Source organism: Astatotilapia calliptera, chromosome 6 (assembly GCF_900246225.1).
Source record: "Astatotilapia calliptera chromosome 6, fAstCal1.2, whole genome shotgun sequence".
NCBI lineage: Eukaryota > Metazoa > Chordata > Actinopteri > Cichliformes > Cichlidae > Astatotilapia > Astatotilapia calliptera.
The window spans coordinates 30,377,164-30,396,592 of record NC_039307.1 but is presented as its reverse complement, the minus strand read 5'-3'; the positions used below and the strand labels follow the sequence as shown (position 1 = coordinate 30,396,592).

The 19,429-nt window shown below is 39.4% G+C and overlaps 1 protein-coding gene across 2 annotated transcripts in view; it reads left to right on the top strand.

Moving 5' to 3' along the window:
- LOC113024489 (noelin-2-like) overlaps window positions 1–19,429 on the top strand; it is a 38,359-nt gene that overhangs the window by 1,603 nt on the left and 17,327 nt on the right. The window contains exons 1-3 of one of the 2 annotated variants that reach the window (XM_026171626.1): window positions 2,529–3,116; window positions 11,601–11,750; window positions 16,128–16,283. In XM_026171626.1, the coding sequence (XP_026027411.1) occupies window positions 2,973–3,116; window positions 11,601–11,750; window positions 16,128–16,283 (450 nt within the window). In that variant the 5' untranslated portion in view covers window positions 2,529–2,972. Of the gene's footprint in view, window positions 1–2,528; window positions 3,117–11,600; window positions 11,751–16,127; window positions 16,284–19,429 lie in introns of those variants that run through there. The other variant, XM_026171627.1, reaches the window with a different exon arrangement.

The window sequence follows — 19,429 nt, the reverse complement described above, 5'->3', positions numbered from 1 at the left end:
AAATGTGTCTCATGGGTAAAGGATTCATTTAGCAGCAGCTCACAACAACACTCAACTCAAGCCACTGTTGCAAGAAAAAAAAAGATGTATATGCAGGCTTTAAAAAAAAAAATGTACAGCGTCTTTCACATTTAAGGTTTTATATGTCAGGTTATATTAAATAAAAGAAAAAAGACTTTATATGGGTTATTATAAACATCAGCCAAAATGCAGAACACTTACTGCTTCCATAACAATTAAGAGTAGCCAGGCGCTGCTGATCAAATACACGTGATTAACTGATCATGAGCGGGTGCGAGCGCCTCTATAAAAGCAGATGTTTCGTCAGTTTGCTGGTCTGGAGCATTCAGGTGTGTGTTAACACACTGCCAGTGAGGAAACACAAAGACGCAAATGTTGCTGCCCATCGATCTGAGAAGGGTTATAGGGACATTTCCAAGCAATTTGAAGTCCATCGTTCAACACTGACAAAGAATATTCATAAGTGGAAAACATTCAAGGCAGTTGCCAGTTTTCCCAAGAGTGGACGCTTCTAGGAAATTTACCTCAAGGTCAGTACTCAGAGAAACTGCAAAAAATTCAAGAGATTTCCAGGCCTCAGTTGGCATGTTAAATATTAAAGTTCACAACAGTATACAGTTTAAAAATGACTGAACAAGTATTGCCTGGCTGGACGGGTTACCAGAAGAAAGCCTCTTCTTTCTGAGAAGAAGCTGTTTGGAGAAAACCAAACACAGATTATCAGCACAAGCCCATCATACCAGCTGTCAGCTTTGTTGGTGGAGGGCTGATTATTTGAGCTTATTTTGAAGCCACGGGACAAGTCACTCGTTCAAACATGAACTCCTCTGTTAACAAAGTATTCTGGAGTCAGCTGTCTGTCTGACAGCTCAAGCTTGGCCCAAATTGGGAAATTCAACAGGACAATGATCCCAATCTACAAATTAATGGCTGAAAAAGAAAAGAATCAAGGCATTGCAATGGTCCAGTCAAAGTCCAGAGCTCAACCTGACTGAAATACTTTTGTGGACTTTAAAAGAGATGTGCATAAAACCAGTGAACTGAATTAACTCTGTCAAGAAGAGTGGGCTGAAAATTCCTTCAATATTTTTTCTATGACAAAGTCACACAGCTTTTTTTAAGGTTAGGTTTAAGGTTTTTCTACAAGCTACTAAATCTTACAGTGCTTCTGCATCCTGGCTTAGATGTTATTAAATAGATGATACATGACATGGTCTAATATGTAATGTACCCCCTCCCCCAATCTGTTGTGCAAACCTTGTGTTTGTGAAGCACAGCCAATCACAGGGAAGAGAAGGGAAACAAAATGTCATGGCTCAGCGTAAGACTAACAAATGGGATTGTTTTGAACTACTAATTGTGCTAGTTAGCATAATAATGGCACTTAATTTTTTTACGGCCTGCAAGGCTTTCATTTATTCATTCATATAAATAAATAAGCCAGTGATTAGGGCAGTTAGTCATTTGGTTTAAAAAAGTGCCAGAAAACATTTTTTTAAAGAAACACAGCTCACCGCTTCACAAAAATTAAGACAAACTGTGGTTGTAAGTTAAACCACTGGGAAAATAAAACATATCAAGCTAGAAAAACTCATCTTCATTGCAAAAACAATCAATAACAGAACAATAGTCTGAAGAGTAGCAGTGTTGCAAATGCTGCTGATAGACAGAGTGGGTACCAGGAATAAAAGCCTTCAAAATGCACATAGAGACTTAGACTTAGGTAGTATAGTGTATCGTGTATACAGTAAGTATATTATTTAACTGGGACACAGTTAGGCTTTGTGCATAAGTGCTGTACCAACTCCTTTTAATCTGCAGTCCCCAGCAGGTGGATGCAAACGTTGTAAACACAGTGACAGAAGTGGCACACAGGCTGAACTTTATTTTTGGAGTTTGTTGCTGCCATGGAAATGCTGCAGAGCCAGATCAAATAAAGCATCTGTACATCTTGTACTTTCTCTGAAGTTTTGATCAAATCCAGTGTAAAATCTCTTACACAGTTTGGTTGTCGGCAGGCACCGAGGGCCACGTGGTGGCAGTGTTGCATCAGTGTGTGATTTACATGAAGCACAAATGCACACACGCACGCACACACTTAAGGGAGAGGTCAGTCCAGATCATTGTGCATTCCTGTAGGCGTCTGCATTTAATCAATATCAAGGAAAAGATGGGGACATTGGACAGAAAGGAAAAAGAAAGGTGTTGACTGCAGTCAGGATGAAAAGGGAAAATTAAAGGTCAGGTAAAAGAAGAAGAAAATGGGTATGGAAATGATAAAAGGGTGAAAAAAGCAAGAGAATGGGATAAGTGTCAGATGAATATTCTTTTTTTTCTCGTTAGCACTTTTTTTGTGGCGTGCTTTTTTTCATTGAATGAAATATGGTTTGAGAGGAGACTGTGGCGCTTGGATAAAGAAGTGGAAGGAATAGGTGAGAGTCTGGGAGAGAGATGGAGGAGTGTGTCTGCGAGAGAGGGTGGAGGAAAGGCGGGAGGGAGGGAGAGGCAGAGAGTTAGCGGATAAATGAGAGAGCAGCGCTGGCTCAGCCACAACGCCTCACTGCCAGACGAAGGAAGGAGTCCAGGAAACACACACATACACACACGCACACACACATACGCGCACAGTTCAGACCAGCTGTTTCCAGGAGCACCTCCTGCAGCCTGAGCTGGATGTTTGGACTTGATGCGTCTTTGCATGGATGCATCTGGATTTATCTACTAACCTGTGGCAGTGTCTTAGACTTCAGAGGGAACATTCGTGATTTTTTCTCTTCTTTTCTTTTTAAACAAACACTACAGAGCAACTGCACAACCTGTAACACCATGCTGTGCAGCTGCTCTTGTTAGAATGACTGCTGTGAACAGTTTGGACTGTGTGTGAGAGCCGGCCAGAGTTTCTGTTAGTGTGTGTGTGTGTGTGTGCGGTGTGTGAATGTGTATGCATCAGGATGAGTGTTCCCATGTTGAAAATTGGAGCGGTGCTCAGCACCATGGCTATGGTAACTAACTGGATGTCCCAGACCTTACCGTCGCTGGTTGGACTCAATGGAACCATCATCTCCTCAGAGGGCACGCATGAACGGATCGTCAGCGTACGTATTCATATTCATATGACTAAACACGCACGCATACACGCTGCATCTGTGCACTTCCAGAACTTCGTCTTCATCAAACGATAGAGACGCGTTTTTGTTGTCACTTGAGTTGTGATTTTCAGCAGCACCTTTACATACTTCTCTTTTCTACACAGCAACATCCACTTTCAGTAAATATAATGACATAAGCTCTCCTTTGTGACATGATCTGTAATTATTCCAAGATAAATGTCTGCTCATTCACTGTAGAAGAAAAAAAGCCCCAGCTTCTAAGATATCTACGATGACGGGGGAAGTAAGTCAGATTCAATTATCAAGATCTTCGGGGATATTTTAGCCTGCATGCAGCAGATATTTGATCTGTTCACTGGTGCAGAAAAGACATGAAAGAAGGTAGAGGAGGAAAAAAAAGCGCTCACAAGATCAGAGTCAGAGCACAATTAGAAAATACACTACAGCAGGTGGCACAACTGAAGAATAAATAGCACTAATGAATAAATAAATAAGCTTTTATGAGTCATAAAGAACACATGTACAGTATGCACACACTGCTGCACACACACACACTGCTACACCCACAGACCGGTAATAGGATTGCTCTTTCTCAGACTTACTGGGGTGATATTTCTCCTAGGGAAGGCTGACTCACCCAATGGGACAGCCGGTGATTTGTTGCCCTAGCAACCCCCCTGGCAACCCGAGACATGGGGGATCACTGCACGCACCCTGGTTTCTTCACCCCGTATGTGTATCCTGTCCGTGCATTGCAGTTTGTGTGCGTTTGTGCGCACACTCAGGGTTTGCATGATTTACCTTTCTGGCACCTCGCATCTGCTGCGTGGTGGCACTTTGCAAGTTCAGCAAAGTGCATGTAGTCTCATGCAAGCAGGTGCCCACACACACACACACACACACACAGAGACCGTGGCTGAAGCAGATGGAGATGTTAGATGGGCAGTGTTGCTACTGCAATAGTTGACAGACAGTTTCTAAATGGGAAATGTCTGAAATCTGGCTGTTGTGTCTCTGTAATCCAGCTTAATTGCACATAAATTTAATTGTTAGCTACATCACTTTCGCCAAAGTGTTTATTTATTTATTTATTTTTTGCCAATTGTGCTTCCCTGGAGTCTTATCAAATGAACTCAAATGCTCTTTAATCAGCACTACTTGTCAGGTTCCAAATGTGCTTCAACTTTGCTGAATTAATTTTAAACTGCATGGTAATTAAAACATAAATTGTATTAAAAGGTTTTTCTTTTTGTTTTTTAAGATAAGGGCTGCTAATGAATTGGTGCTTTGTTCAGCTTACATACTGAGTAACAGAAGCATTTCAATGGATTCTTTATTGTTTTAAGCAGCTGTTGTAACTATTCACTATCCTCTGACTCTTTAGCATTTAGTTTAAGCTTGATTGAGTTTTTATTGGTCATTTTTAAACTGTTCTATTCATTTATTTACCCATTTAGCCTGTTGCCACAACACATTTCAGTTGTTGGCCTTTTACTTTTTGCTACATAATATTATTATATTGAGATTAATGTTGCAGCGTTTCTGTTGCTAACCTGTTTTGCCATGCTCAGTCAGAGCATTCAGTGTTTATGTGTTACTGCTGACTCACTATGCATATTTTTCTTATGTCATAAGAGCATATGACTTTTAAAAAAGAAGGCTTCTATACAGTCTATTCATTGCAGTGCTAGTCTGGGTAAACACACTCTAAGCTACATGGTGTCAGTAAGACTTTCCGATTTTTCTCTTATATAGGATGTTACACACATTTTTCTGAGTTGCGTACGTCCTCCTGTCTCCTCAGCCTCTTATCAACAATTTGTCAACTGCAGAAATGCGGCTCTGTTTGCTCTGCGCTCTCTGTATTTGCTCTGATCACAATCAGTCGAGCTGCCTGTGTAGATTTTTATCATTTTTCCCTCGTGTGAAATGAGCCCCGAGGTGCCATATGTCCTCTGTTTAATTACATCGAGCGGGAGGCACAGCCGATGCTCATACATTCAGCTCATTCACATCTTCCTCTTTTTAAACCTCAACGCTCGCGTCATCAGCTCCATTGTGAACATTGTGAAGGTTACCCCTCTGAACCCAGCTGATAGATTTATCAGATGTTTCCCTCCAGGCCACCACGGTCCCCCCTCCATATTTCCCTCTCGTGCCTTCATCCTCTCGGCAGCTTCCTTCTCTCATCCTCCCCCTCTGCCATTATTCTTTTTCAGGGTTTTTAGGGCAGCTCAGTGCGACAGGCTGTGAGTGTCAGATCAAACTCAGCCGTTCCTTTACATTGTTCTAAAGTGTTATCACTAAGTAGGTCAAGCTGCAGACCTGGATAAACCTCACAGTAATGAGCTCGTGATTTAGCGTCTTCTGTGTTTTTGTCTTTATGGTTTTTAACTTCCTCTGCTGTTACTTGCTTCCAAATGGTCAGCCCTCTGGGAACAATCGGTGTCGCCTCAACCTAATGAGTCCCAAATAACCCAAAACATAAAAAAAGGGTCTGATTATATAACAGCTTAGACTGTATTTTTCAAGTGCTAATAATTGCCTGTCCACTCCTCTGTGCTGCAGTTTTTAAAATCACCTCAGCAGGTTGGATTTGTGCCATTCTTTAGGCTACAAAAGGTTAAAAATAGGATTCCCCTGTGGTGAGGCAAATAATAACTTTTTTTTTATTTTCCTACTGTCTGAATAACAAAAAGCAAAACGTACATACTATTACACCAGCAGGAGTGCTGACATTTAAATAGCTGCAAATGTACAGCGTACAAACAGAGTTGTAAAGGAGCCACTTGAAATGCCTCTTAACCCTAGAACACTATCGCTATAAATAGTAACACGATCACTAATGCCGGGTGATTTTTACCCGATATAATATAACCAATGAAAAGTAATCAAATATATCAAAATATGACAACACATGACAAATTAGAGTGGTCTTCTTTTACTTTTAACTGTGCTATGTCTAACAAAATGAAAAATAAAACTCCTAAAACAAAATAATGACTCTGGAAAGCTGGTCTTTGGTCCACCCATTCCTGGGACATTTGAGACTTCCCTGGTGAAGGCACAGGCTCCTCGACACGCAAACAGCTGCAGGAGGGAGAAATCATGTAAATGTATTTTCTCGGGTGTAAATCACCCAGCGATAGTGTTCTAGGGTTAAATGCTAGAATTCGCACACGGTGTGCCTCTTAAGCCCTTTCAATGAAATCTCTGTTTTGTTTGTTCTTCATATCACGATGGAGACTCTCTGATCTGAAACCCATTGTTTGATTCATGAATTAATACTTTTTTGTCTTAAACCAAAGCCCCTCTGATTTCGTCCCCCACTCCCCAAATCAATACCAAGGACTGCCATTAATAATAAGCACAAACGTTGTTTTTCTTTTTGAACATTAAAATCTCTATTCGACCGCTGGCCTCGTCTTTGAAGAGCACCTGATTGTGGATTATCAACACTAATCTTCTGACCCTGTGCTTTTTTTCTTTTTCACTTTAATCAAATATTCAATTAATAACTGGATTTTAGATCCTCATGGGTAGATTCAAGTGGTGCATGTTAAAATAAATATTGATTTTGAAGTGATTTTTTAAAGGATGTCATAAATGCAGGCTCCAGAATCCTTTCATGTTGAACATGCAGACTGACCCACAGTGATTTGATTAGTTATTGAACTTGGGCCTGGTTAAACATAGACTGTTTAGAACTGTGAGATGTGTAGTGAGAGGACCCAAATGCAAGATGCAGGGAGGCAGAGTTCCAATAACAAAAGGCGAGCTGTTCATTTAGGCTGTAGCGAGAGCCAAGAAACTAAATAGCAGAATTCCAAAAACAAGGCAACAACATGGGAACACAGAGAGAAGGTACGACTACAGGCAGCTCAACAAAAGACCAAGGGGATGCGGGACAAGTTATACACAGAAGGCTAATCAAGGCAGGGAGTAATATCAGCTGTACAATCAGCTAGATGAGGACAGATGGGAAGTAAAAGCAACTGTAAAACACAAGAGGCAAAGGATTACCAAAGTAAAGCAGGAAATGAAGAATAGACAAAAGAACACACTGGATATGTATAAGCTTGACAGAAGCAAATATGAAACATTAACCAGAAGTAAAACATGACAAGTACTTAATGCTCAGAAAGCTCAGGAATCAATGAAAATCAGATCCTAAAAGCTGAGATGTCAAACTCATTTTACACTGTGGACCACATGCAGCCCACTTTGAGTGGACCAAACTCGTGAAGCTCTCCTCTCTGTCAGTGCAAAGACATTTTATTACACATTTAGAACCTGAAACACTTTAATATAAGGAAATGAAGTGCAGTTGAAACAATGCATCTCAGTTTTTCTTCATGATGAAGAAATGATGCTGAAGTCTGTCGTCACTAATCTTTGGCCTTAGATTTTAAGACATACATGTGTAAAATTAAAGAAAAAGTCCTGTTAGCTCCTGTAATTATAAAACTGAACATTTTTGTTAAATGACAGAATGTCTTTCTATCAAAGATTAAAAAAAAAAAAACCAATAACTTTCTGTCATTTATTTACTTTGGTGTGTATCAGTGGCCACGAGGGACATTTTTATTAGTAGGAAAAGCTCTAAAATCTACAAAAATATCGTTAAAATCCCCAAATGTATGCTTTCCTTTACACTTTACAGTGCTGTCCCATGGGCCAGACTGGAGTCTTCAGCAGGCCTCAGGCCTCATGTTTGACACCCCTGTCCTAATAACATTAAAGAACAGGACAAATCCTGTCATATTATAATTTCTTGCTGGAATCTCGTGGTACGGTTAAATAATACGTTTATACTTACTGGCTAAACAAGAGCTGAACATGACCTTATATCTGTGTGTGTGTTTGTACCAGGCTTGTTTCACACATTAGCTTGCTGAGGTGCTATCTATTAATAGCCAACTCGTACTACTAACTGTTGTTGAAGCCAGTCTTGATTTCAGTCAGATTTGCTTTATTAAGTGATCCACAGAGCAGATAAAAGTACTTGTTCATATCCATAGGGAAGAAAATCTGCTAACACAGCTTTTCTCCTTTTTTATCAGCTTACCTGAAACTACTGAATCAACAAAATGGCATTGGTCTCTCCCCCACCTCTACAACAGCCAAACCACACACTACTACAGTGTTTCCTGTTTCCCTGCTGTTAGCTTTGTGACAGCGTTGTTTAGCTAATTCAATTTTTATGTTTTCTTAATGTAAAAAAGAGAATTTTCCTCATACACAAAAGAAAGTTCAATCCTGCAGTTTATCACAAACCTGACATAGTCTTTACTCACCAGGACGGTTATGAAAAATTGTAACAGGAGAAATAACTTGTAACTATAGTTAGATAAATGTAGTGGGGTAAAAAAAAAAAAAGCACTATAAAAGCAATATTTTCGTTTGACTGTTAAGTAGAAATTGAAAGCTCAGTGAAAAACGCCCACTCCATTGCAGCAGGAGGACCTATAATAGGCACTTAAGGACAGTACTGGAGTCGACGTATTTTTGCAGCTGATAGTTTTATAAGAATTGTGAACGTAATGAAAGCCGATAACCACTTTAGATGAAAAAATGAGCATTTTGTTGTCCATGTGAATGAACACACAGGTGCTTTTCCTTGGATGAGCTAACGTCATTTAGCGGTTCAGCCATTTTTATGATGAGATTCATTCTTAATAACTTGGAACACCACGTTTCCTGCTGCGTTGCTCTGCTCTCCATCGTCATATTCACGCTCTCAATACAGGCAGAACAGACAACAATTGTACATACTACTATAAAACAATGACTAAAAATACCTTGGGCTTCATGTCGCCCCCGCTAAGGGAAAAAACTGCAAAAACTCTCATTTGTTCATTTGAGTAATGGCTGCTACAGCAAAGCTATTTTTAACTTTTGTTGTTTTACATTTTGGGAACAGAAGCGTTCGACCAGAAGGAAGAAACTGGAACTGTCTGGTGTGCAGGGATGCTGTGGTTAACCAGTCAGCCTGTTAGACCACTTAACAGTTTGATTGAGTGAGTTTGTGTTATTTACAGATAAGAATCCAAACCACGACAACAAAGAAAAGGATAAAACAGATTCAATAAAAGCAGGATAAAATGAAATCATCGTGGTTTTATCAGTGCGGAAACAAGAAAGCCTTCTCAAACATGGGAGTCGCTGGGGCCCCTTCTTGCACACAGCTTCACAGTTTGCTTTAAAATCAAGCTTCGGATCAACAACTATTCAAAGGCATTAACATTAAACACACTCCACAATCTGACCTTTAATAATTTAGTATTTAGTATTTATTTATTTATTGTCATTGTCAAGAACAATGAAATTGCGTTTGGGGCAATAAAAGTAACTTTGTGTTTAGGAGGGCTTTTCCTAAAATCAGTAATTGTGTATTTAATCTTAGACGTGTTCAGCTGTTTATGAGTCCTCACTGAGATAATAAGACAAAGCTCCTTGTGTTTGTTACCTTCCAATTACGTGTTGCCAACAAGGAAGTTGCAGAGTGCCCTCTGGTGGACACACTATGCAGCCTCAACACTCGTAACATGGTTAAAATATTTTTTCCACCTCAATTTCTTACCTTTTAAATTTTCATTATCAGTCCCGACTCCCAACCAATATATTGATCAGGCTCTGATTTGTGTTATCAAAATCATTTGTACTAGCTACTGTTTCCAAGGTGTCCAGAATATTATCTAAAAGAAAGTCAGGCTTAATTGGATTTATCAAATCTATCAAAAACATTTTCCCTCAGTCACTGTGATCACTGTTGAGGGTGTTATGAATGATTTTACCTTGAATCACATGCTTCAATAACGGCTTCGCTTAAGAATGAATACATTTCCTACCTCCCATTTACAGTATGTGCTGAAAGATAAAAGTAGGCATACATATAAACAGATCATGGGAGATGTGCATTCATCATTTGGAAAAAAAACCCCTCATATTTTGGTGTAAAGGTAGAAATAAAGATAAGAGGAGTTACCGCTCTGTGCTTTTTTCTTTTTCTATTTTTTAGGAGAATGTAGTCTCTATTAAATCTCCGTTTCGTAGCCTTTGTAGGGTTTTTCATGTATTTTTTATTTTCAGCCAACACACTTCTTTTCAGCGTCTCAGTCTTATTCAGGTCAGACTGCAGTCATCAGGGCTGAACAGATATTTTCCTTTTATGTCATTATCGTCGTAGCCAGCACGTAAATCTCTGCGTGATCTCACCATGATGCATCTCGTGATTTCAGCGTCTTTTTATGTTTGTCAAACGGAGATTGTGCGCTTTCTGTGTTTTCATTGGGCTCGACTTCACCAGAGACATCCATGTCCAATTCTGAATTTCTCATTTGTTGCTAAAATCAGCTGTGACGCCTCCCACATGTCTGTGTCCAGGAAAGCTAGCAGCATTACTGGAGAGTTTCCACTCTCTGCCTCCACGGACGGAACTGCTGTTCTCTCTGGCAGAAAGTCACCGACTCCCCAGAGCTCCCACAAATCTGCACAAAAGATGATTTCTACCCTGCAAACAGTCCACACCAGTGCACAACCAAACATCTATGAGCAACCACTTAATCTCTAAAAACTTCAATCATCAACTTAAATTTTAATCACTGATATTTGCTTTCTGTTTTGTTGTATTATTATTATGCAATGTCAAAGCATACGAGTGAGCTCATAGCACTGAAGCTTTTCGCTTTAATCTCTAAATGTAGCATCCGGTTTTCAGATTCCTCTAAAAACCCTTTTTAAGCTAAATTTAAATCAAACTGACAAAGCAGAAATAAATAACCACCAATACCTGAACCTCTGCTTTTTTTCTTTCTTTTTCTTCTTCGTTTCTTGCTGTTTTCACAGTTGAAGAACAAAATGTGTCTCTCAAAGATATTCGACATTCACAAGACCGTGAATGTTGAACATCATCACCCTACATTCATCAACAACTTCAAATGAATGTCAATGTTGCTCCATCCATCTCTGGATGTTCATTGTTTTACCAATAAGTTTCCTGCATTAGTGCATTTACACATTTGTTTCCTGCTACCTGGCTGTAGCATGCAGACCAAAAAGGCATTTTAACCATAAATCATTTAATCCCTCCCAGTTTGATTTGATGGTTTCAAATGTCAAACCTGTGCATTGTTAAATGTCAGTTTTACACATTTTAACTTGGTTTCCATTGTGGTTAATCTAATCTGAGCCAGACGTTTTACAGTCTTTTTACTGACAAAAACAGTCCCATGGCCTGCGTGTCACAGAAGCATAAAGTAGTTAAGCCAAGGAGCAATGGTGAGGTGTTTATTTGGTAATGGAAATAGTTGTACTCCAGCTTGTTGTGTACATCATCTGCTCTGCTAATAGGTGATGAATTTGTTTGTTGTTCTGTTTTGCTTTCTGTGCTTTCCTCTGCTCACCCTCTCGTCTGGTAATGTGTTATCCCGCAGTGACTTCATTAACACCGGGCGTGTTTGTGTGCAGGGGCTGTACCCGGGCTCAGAGGAAGGCTGGCAGGTTTACAGCACGGCCTCGGATCCCGACGGCAGGTGCATGTGCACGGTGGTCGCCCCGGCACGGAACCTCTGTAAACGAGACCCTCGGAGTCGACAGCTACGCTCGCTGACCGAGCAGGTGCGTGTGCATTTGTGAGTGTTCGTCTCGCGCCTTGACGTTTCAGTGGTCAGCATTGACATGCGGCACGGGGCAGAGGCGGTGTACTGGAATGAAAATATTCACTGGACTGTCTCTTTGTTTTGACACTTGCAGAAACACACATGAACAGACACACACGGGCTTCGCTGACAGATGTATTCCTGATACATCAGTAGCCAAATCCTCTGTAGACTGCCAGTCATTCAGCATGCCAAAAGAGTTTAAACTCAAAGAAACGCTGACAGATGGGTGGGAAAGAAACACTTTGTTCTGTGTTGTGGGTGCAGCTCAGCATACGACCATACAAGCGTGTAACTGCTTGTGTGTGTGTACATGTGTACGGGGCTATTCAGTTCATGCCTGTGTCCTAAGAGAGGGTAATAAAAGTGATTTGTGACAGAAATTGATGAATTATTGAACGGCATCAAGTAAGCAAACATTTCTGAATGCATTCGCTATTCTCAGCCTCGCACACGACGGCACGTTTTCTCACCAACGCTGTAGTAAACCGGAGCACACCAATGGCAATATCACAAAGATTACTACTCTTTTTGTCCTACACTGGTGCTGTTACATCCTGTTCTCGCTTCACACAAAACGAGAGAGAAATGAGAAAAAGGTAGATGAACACTATCAGAAATAACTCCCTCTTCTCTCCTCGCTCTGCTCTTGTTGAGAGTCTTTTGTATTTATGAATCTTAATCAGCTCAGCATGTCTGTGGAAGTGACACCTAGATCCCGCTGTGAGTTTGTGTGCGGTGGTATGAGCGCTTATTTTTTATTTTTCTATTTTTTTTGCTTGTCTGGCCTCCACAGAACGTGTTGTACAGGAGATGTGTGGGCGGGTTTGTTTGTTTGTTTGTTTGCATATCACTCCTGAATATCTGGAAATATCTGGGTCATTTTTATAGTAGATTTTTTTAAACACTTGTTTTTCATTCAACATTAAAAGAGATTTCAAGTGTGTGGTACACCCTCTGCCTGGTTAATGAGACGGGGCGTGAGTGGGGGTTGTTTTTTAGAGCAGGACACGAAAGGAGAGGGACTTCTGTTTAAATGGACCTAATGAGATCTAAGAGAGGGGAACTGCTTTTAATTTACAAAGCATATTTTCCTCACACTCTTTTATTTATCCATTTTTATTTATTTACCTATTTCTATTTTCAGTTAGGAGCTAAAAATGTTACGTGTTACGTGTAAAAAATGTTTTTTAATGTGGTGCCTACAACTTTTATGAAACAACAATAATAATAATAATAATAATGATAATGATGATGACGATGATAATAATAATACTAATAATACTACTAATAATAATATATTCTACTACTACTACAACTTTAAAAACTCTCACCACCTTCCTTTAATACAGAAAATTAAAAACATATACACAATTAAATTAGTAAATAAAATTAATCAATTATTTAAATGAACAATTAAATAAAATAAACACATAAAACCACAGAACAATAAAACTGCCCACCATACTGTTTGCAGTTTAAATTTTGAACCACATGAACAGAATGACTGTATTTAGCACTGCCAGCCTGTTGGTCACTGCTTTAGACTCAAATATCTCGACCAGTTTGGAAGAATTGCTGTAACCCTTGCTGCAGATATTCACGGACCCCAGAGGTTATCTCGGATAACTTTGGTGATCCTTTTGTTTTCATCTTTTAACATTCGAGATCTGTTAAATCTGCCAAAAAAACCCCAGCCTGTTAATTTTGTTGGTAGAATTTAACTCCAAGGATCACTGTGTCACTGTACAGTGCTGCAAAGTTTACATCCAGAGTTGCTAGCTTAATTGTAACTCTGTCCCTTTGTTGCATATAAACATTATGTAGTATATTATGTATACTTTGGGGTTTTGGAGTCCCATCACTATTAACCACTTATATATCAAAGGTAGGGTCAGGTGACTAAAGCCCCATTCACACAGTGCCAGAGACTGGTTAGTGACCCTTTTTGAACCACCGGTTGCTAGCAAAATGTTTATACTCTGGTCTGTTGGTGAAAACCTTCTAATGATTGCCTTTATCACCAGCAGATTGCTGTGGTCACCAATAGTTTGTATGGACCTTGCTGGCATGTTAGCAAACATTTGCTAGCTACTTTCTGAGAGGTAGTAAAACTGTGAAAAGTGCGACACAAACTGTAAATGGAGACTAGTTGTCTTCAGAGTAAAAAGTCTGCCCTTGAAATGTGTTGGAAACAGCACTGTGGCACAACTTTTAGATTAAAGCGACCATTTACAGTTTGTATTGCACTTTTCACAGTTTCACTACTGCTTGAAAGTAATTTCAATCTTCCATGCAAACAACACGTGACTGTGGCAGCCTGCTAACGACCAGAGCAATCGGAAAGAGGTTTGTGTTGCAACCCTCTATTTATAACTGATTTCTCTTAGAGATTGTCAGCAACGTCCAGAAACCACTTGGCAACCAGTTGGTGAATGCACATTTTTTCACTTCACAACAGGCAGTTGTATCATGTCCAGCATGGTGGATGGCTCTTGAGGAATATGCACATGACATCACACGAGAAACCTCTAGCATAGTGCGTGAATTCTGCCAGGGTAGTGTTGTCTCAAGTTGAAAACAGCAAGCTGTGAAGTACTTAATAGCAGCTACGATATTCTTCTTCAGTGAAAATGAAAATTTAAAACAATCACCAATGAATCCCTGAACACCTGTAACATCAGTGTCTGAAAACATCTGCAGCTGTTAGCTAACACTGGCATCACTATCAGTTCTGACAGCTTGTCTTCCTCCTGCTGCCTCCTCCGTCTTGGTTGGTGGCCCGTGTCACTACTAGATCCATAAAGGTGTAGACCTAGATGGCATTGCATCACCAGGGGTGGGTACTACAAAGTAAGATTACTGGGCTAGCAGGCTTAACATCAGAGTGTACTCTGTCAAGAAAGTGGCTCACTTTTTACTGAGCTAATTCACCATGGTAACTTACATTGAACACATAACCTGGTCAGGAGCAGGTTCTTTCACTTACGGCATGTTTTCAGAGCAATATATATTATCTGCGTAGAAAATGGAGTATTTGTATAAGTAGTTGTAAACCTTACTAATGTCAGGAAAGAAGCCAAGGTGTAGGTTAAAGCAGCTCAGACTGTGTGCTGCATTGTCATTAAAATGGGCATGTATTGATTTTGTGATGCAAAAAGTGTATAAATGGTTTTATACTTGATTTAAATTCACTTAGTTTTACACGGGTAGAATTGCAGCAATGAGAACACAGCGCATACTTTAAGTATATCTATTCAATCAATAAAAATAATTTTACTTTGATCAGCCAGTAAACTGAAGCAATTTCCACATCTTTATCACATCTTTCCACTCAGTGTATTAGGCTGTGGGACAGTAAGCTAGTCTCAGAACTCTAATATGCAGCAACCACTTTAGAGATAACTAGCAGCACTGAGAGCACACTCAGCTGTAAAATTATGAACGCACATTAAAATGTTTATTTTAAATGATTAGCTAAATACATAAATAACCAAGTTAATGATCTTCTATAGAAAAGATCTGTTATTCTATTTGCTGTTGTTTTTAGGGTCTCTAAAGAGACCAATTTATCATCATCATCTGATAACTCCTCTGACTGAAGCAGGCGTTGCTCATAGGGATCATTTTGTGTGGTAGAAGGGTCAAACGCTCATTGATTGTCATTTACAAGTCGATAGCTAATGAGCATACTCCAGATAATACTTCTTTCTGAAACATAGAATTATCAACATTTAAAAATTGATCTAATTTTTTATACATTATGTTTTCCATAGACTTCCATAGGATTTTGTGTCCCCTCTGTTGGCCATTAAAAAGACGAATTCCACATTGGTTTCACTTTTCAGACCTGGAATCTTTTCTGCTGTCTGTGCTACAGACAGCAACTACGTGGTTCTTCCTGCTCTTTCATTTCACAATAAAAGTCCCTATATACATATACATTATAAAATATAAAAAATAACATAAAATAATAAGTAAATGATTATTGAAATACAGCATTTGTTTTGTTGGTTTAACATTAACACTCAAACCAGCGTGCAACAACTTTTTTTTGTCTTTGCTATACTAGTTACCATGGGGGGTTAAAAATTCAGTGAACTAGCCCTTTGTTTGTCATCATATCACCACACAGCCATATTTGTAGGCAAACAACAGGTGTTTGGAAACAAATAACAGGTGCCAGTAATCAGACAGCATCCAAAGCCAATCATAAATATTAATGGAAGGGACAAACAGTAATCACTGATGGCATCAGCAGCATTATGCATATGCGTGTGTGTGTGTGTGTGTGTGTGTGTGTGTGTGTGTGTGTGTGTGTGTGTGTGTACATCAGGTCCAGAACGTGAGTCAGTCCATGGAGGTGGTTGACCTGCGGACATCCAGAGACCTGCAATATGTTCGAGACTCTGAGCCACTGCTGAGAGGAGTGGATGGACGGTTACACACTTATGTGGCCAGTCCCCGCAGTCTGACAGCTAGGAGCCTGCAGGTAAACACACACACAGAAACACACACACAAACAGACACACACACACATACACATCAAGTCGCATACAATGCAGACAGTCGCTGCAGGGAACATATAACCTTTGGTGTGAAAACATTGATTTCACGCATGCCAAGCTGAAGTTTCTTGCCTGCTCTCAGACACGCGAGCATCTTTCATCAAGAGGACAAAACTTGTCTTGAAGCTGTCAATTTGCTGGCTTCATGTCTGCTGTGTTAAAGTGTCGCACAGCCTTTTTTCTGAAGGTGCCAGTAAAACTGCAGCATCACTGCACACATTAAGGCTTCAAGCTGTCATAAAAAAAAAAATCTGTCTGGAAAGAGTCTGAATTTTAATATTAATGACCAGATTAGAATAATATTGAAACACAAAAGCACAGAACATTTTTTCTGCATTTGTCTTTTATAGTTTGTTCCTTGGTACTTTAAATTTGCAGGAGAGAAGATAAGATTGCCTTCCTGGATAAGTATTGTGTTTTACTGAGGGAAATCTGAATGTATTTCACTTTCTAAATTAGGAGTACTAATCTCATTAGGCTTGGTGCTTTCTGCCATGATGCCACTGGCAGGCGTCTGTGCCAACAACAAAACATGGGGAGGGGTAGTGAAAGATTATTTCAAGAGCTACAGAGAATGACAGGCCGTGGATCTCAGGAGGGAGAGTTGAATGATCTAAACAGTTAAATCAGCTGTGAAACGGCTTCATTTGGCAGCTTAATGACACTGAAGTGGAAGCCTAGCATAACCCAGCTCACTGTTTACACATGGATGTAACTTTAAGCAGTGATTTTGGGACTTTCATCTCACGGAAAAGATAGGCAAAAACTATATGGTAAAGTATGGTTGACATTTTTCCACATTTAAGGTTTGTTAATCTGCTGCTTTTACAGGTTTTTTAATCTATATTAAGTTGATCAGAAACGGATGTAAATGGATTTTATGAATGGAAAGTGATGTGAAAAAATAATTATTTTCTTGTGTGACTTTAGATAGACAGATAAAAGTAATAAATAAAACAGCCAACACATTTGAAATATGGAAATGTGGTCAAAAATCATATTATTGTGCATTAAACAGCTGCTGTAAAGTGGTCGGTTTAAAGGACCTCCTGGAGCGCTCTGACTGAAGGTGCTACTGGTGATAACCTCCTGGGCATGGCGTGGTCATGTTAGCTTTAAGAGCATTCTTCTCTCTGCCACAACAGTGCTGAACTGTTTCAAATTCAGACGTGACCACAGAGCCTTCTTAATAAGTTTTCTCTGTTCCTGTCTGCTGTGCGGTCTCCTTCCTCCCAGCAGGCCAAAGCATAAACAAAGCACTGGCCACCATCGTATTGTCCACACTGCACAGCAGGAGTGGAAAGGCCTCAGCCTTTGTCTCTTACTGTACCCCGCCTCCATATGGTTCTTCCAGTCCAGCTTATTATTGGTCACACCAAGATACTTGCAACTGAAGATAACTTTCACCTCGATGCCTCAAGTGTCATTTATTGTCATTTGTCATTTATTATTTTTGTGGTTTTCTTCATATACCACACTGCAATACGGCCAAACATCTCGACTTTGTTCTTGTCTGTCCAATAGACATTGTTCCATAAGTCTTGTCTAGATGCAGCTTTGCAAACACGGCCATGCTCTGACATGATCCAGTGCTAATTTCAATTCACACAGTTCTCAAATGCAGTGTAAAATAATGAAAAAGCTGTCATAAAACTGCACAACCCCATATTCACACACACAAATAACAGCCCTATATTACAGTGAACAGAGATAAACTAATACAACAAGCATGAAAACAACAATAACTAACAAATGTACATAAGTTAATAACATTAAAGGTTTATCTTAAAACACAATGAGAACAAGTTCAACAGGAAGTTATTACTATTTCAGTTAATTGGACCATGTATATAAATGTAATAAACTGATATAATAGCAATCAATCTTAAATATTGTTGGTCAGTGCTACTATTCACAGAAGTAGATTTCTACTTAAAAATAATGAGTATTTTTACAGCCAAACATTTGAATTATTTGCTCTTTCTATCAAATTACCTCACTTCCAGCTTTGAAAAGGCAACATGGGAGGAAAAAAATGCTTAAAAGAAAGGTGACATAAATGTCAAATAGAAAATGTTTAAACCTCAGTTAAAAACGATACAGATCCAAAGTAAACATTGTAATTCGACAGTCATTTTGAGGGGTCACACACAGCACACATTATGCACAGTAAATTAGATCACGGGGCCAAACTGTCAAGCTCTGCTGTAACGTCTGCAAAACAACATTCGTGCAAACACCTTGACTTTGGCACGCAGCACAAATTCGGCTTGCTTCTGCATCCTCTTCCTGAAAATGAAACAAAATGTCACCTTTTTGACACAGTGGGGGAGACAAAGCATGCATCGCAAATAGTCAGAGCAGGACTTCCCGGGAGCGCTCTGAGGCTCACAGCTGTTGACAAAAAAAGACAACCCGATGGAGGATAGCAGCCAAATATAAATCAGGTTTTTTTGTTTTGTTATGGACGGAGTTCCAGAAAACTGAGCACACCTCGTGGCCTCAGTTGTTGCCATCTTTAGACCATCTACTTTTACTCTACTGAAATACAGCCTTTCACAGTCATAGTACCTTAAAGGTATACTTAATAGATGAATAAATGCAGAATAAACACAGGGAATGGCATTAACCTACATTCTAATCTTGGAGACCTTTTGGATTTTATTAAATTTAGATTTTATAACAAAATGTAAATAAAGAACAACGAACAATGAGGCAAGCAGCTGCAAGGGCATTTATGTGCACTCAGCTTAAGTTTGCAGAATTTAACGTTATTATCCATTTTTATTCGTGTTTATTTAAAGAAAACTTTTTTAATACAGCATATTTACACTGGAAAAGGAAAGAAAAGCTGTGTAAATTTGAAGGAAGCCTTTTTGACTCAACTAAGCGGTGAACTGTTGTATCAACTTGATTCAGTCAAGTTTAGGATCACTGATCTAATTGTGTGTTCAGTGACTAATTCAAATGAAAACACTTCTATTGTCCTGTTTGAATGGCTAATGAGGTAAGGCCTGTGCTAATTCGGATTAAAACTGATAATCTACTATTGGAAAGGTAATTGCTTTTC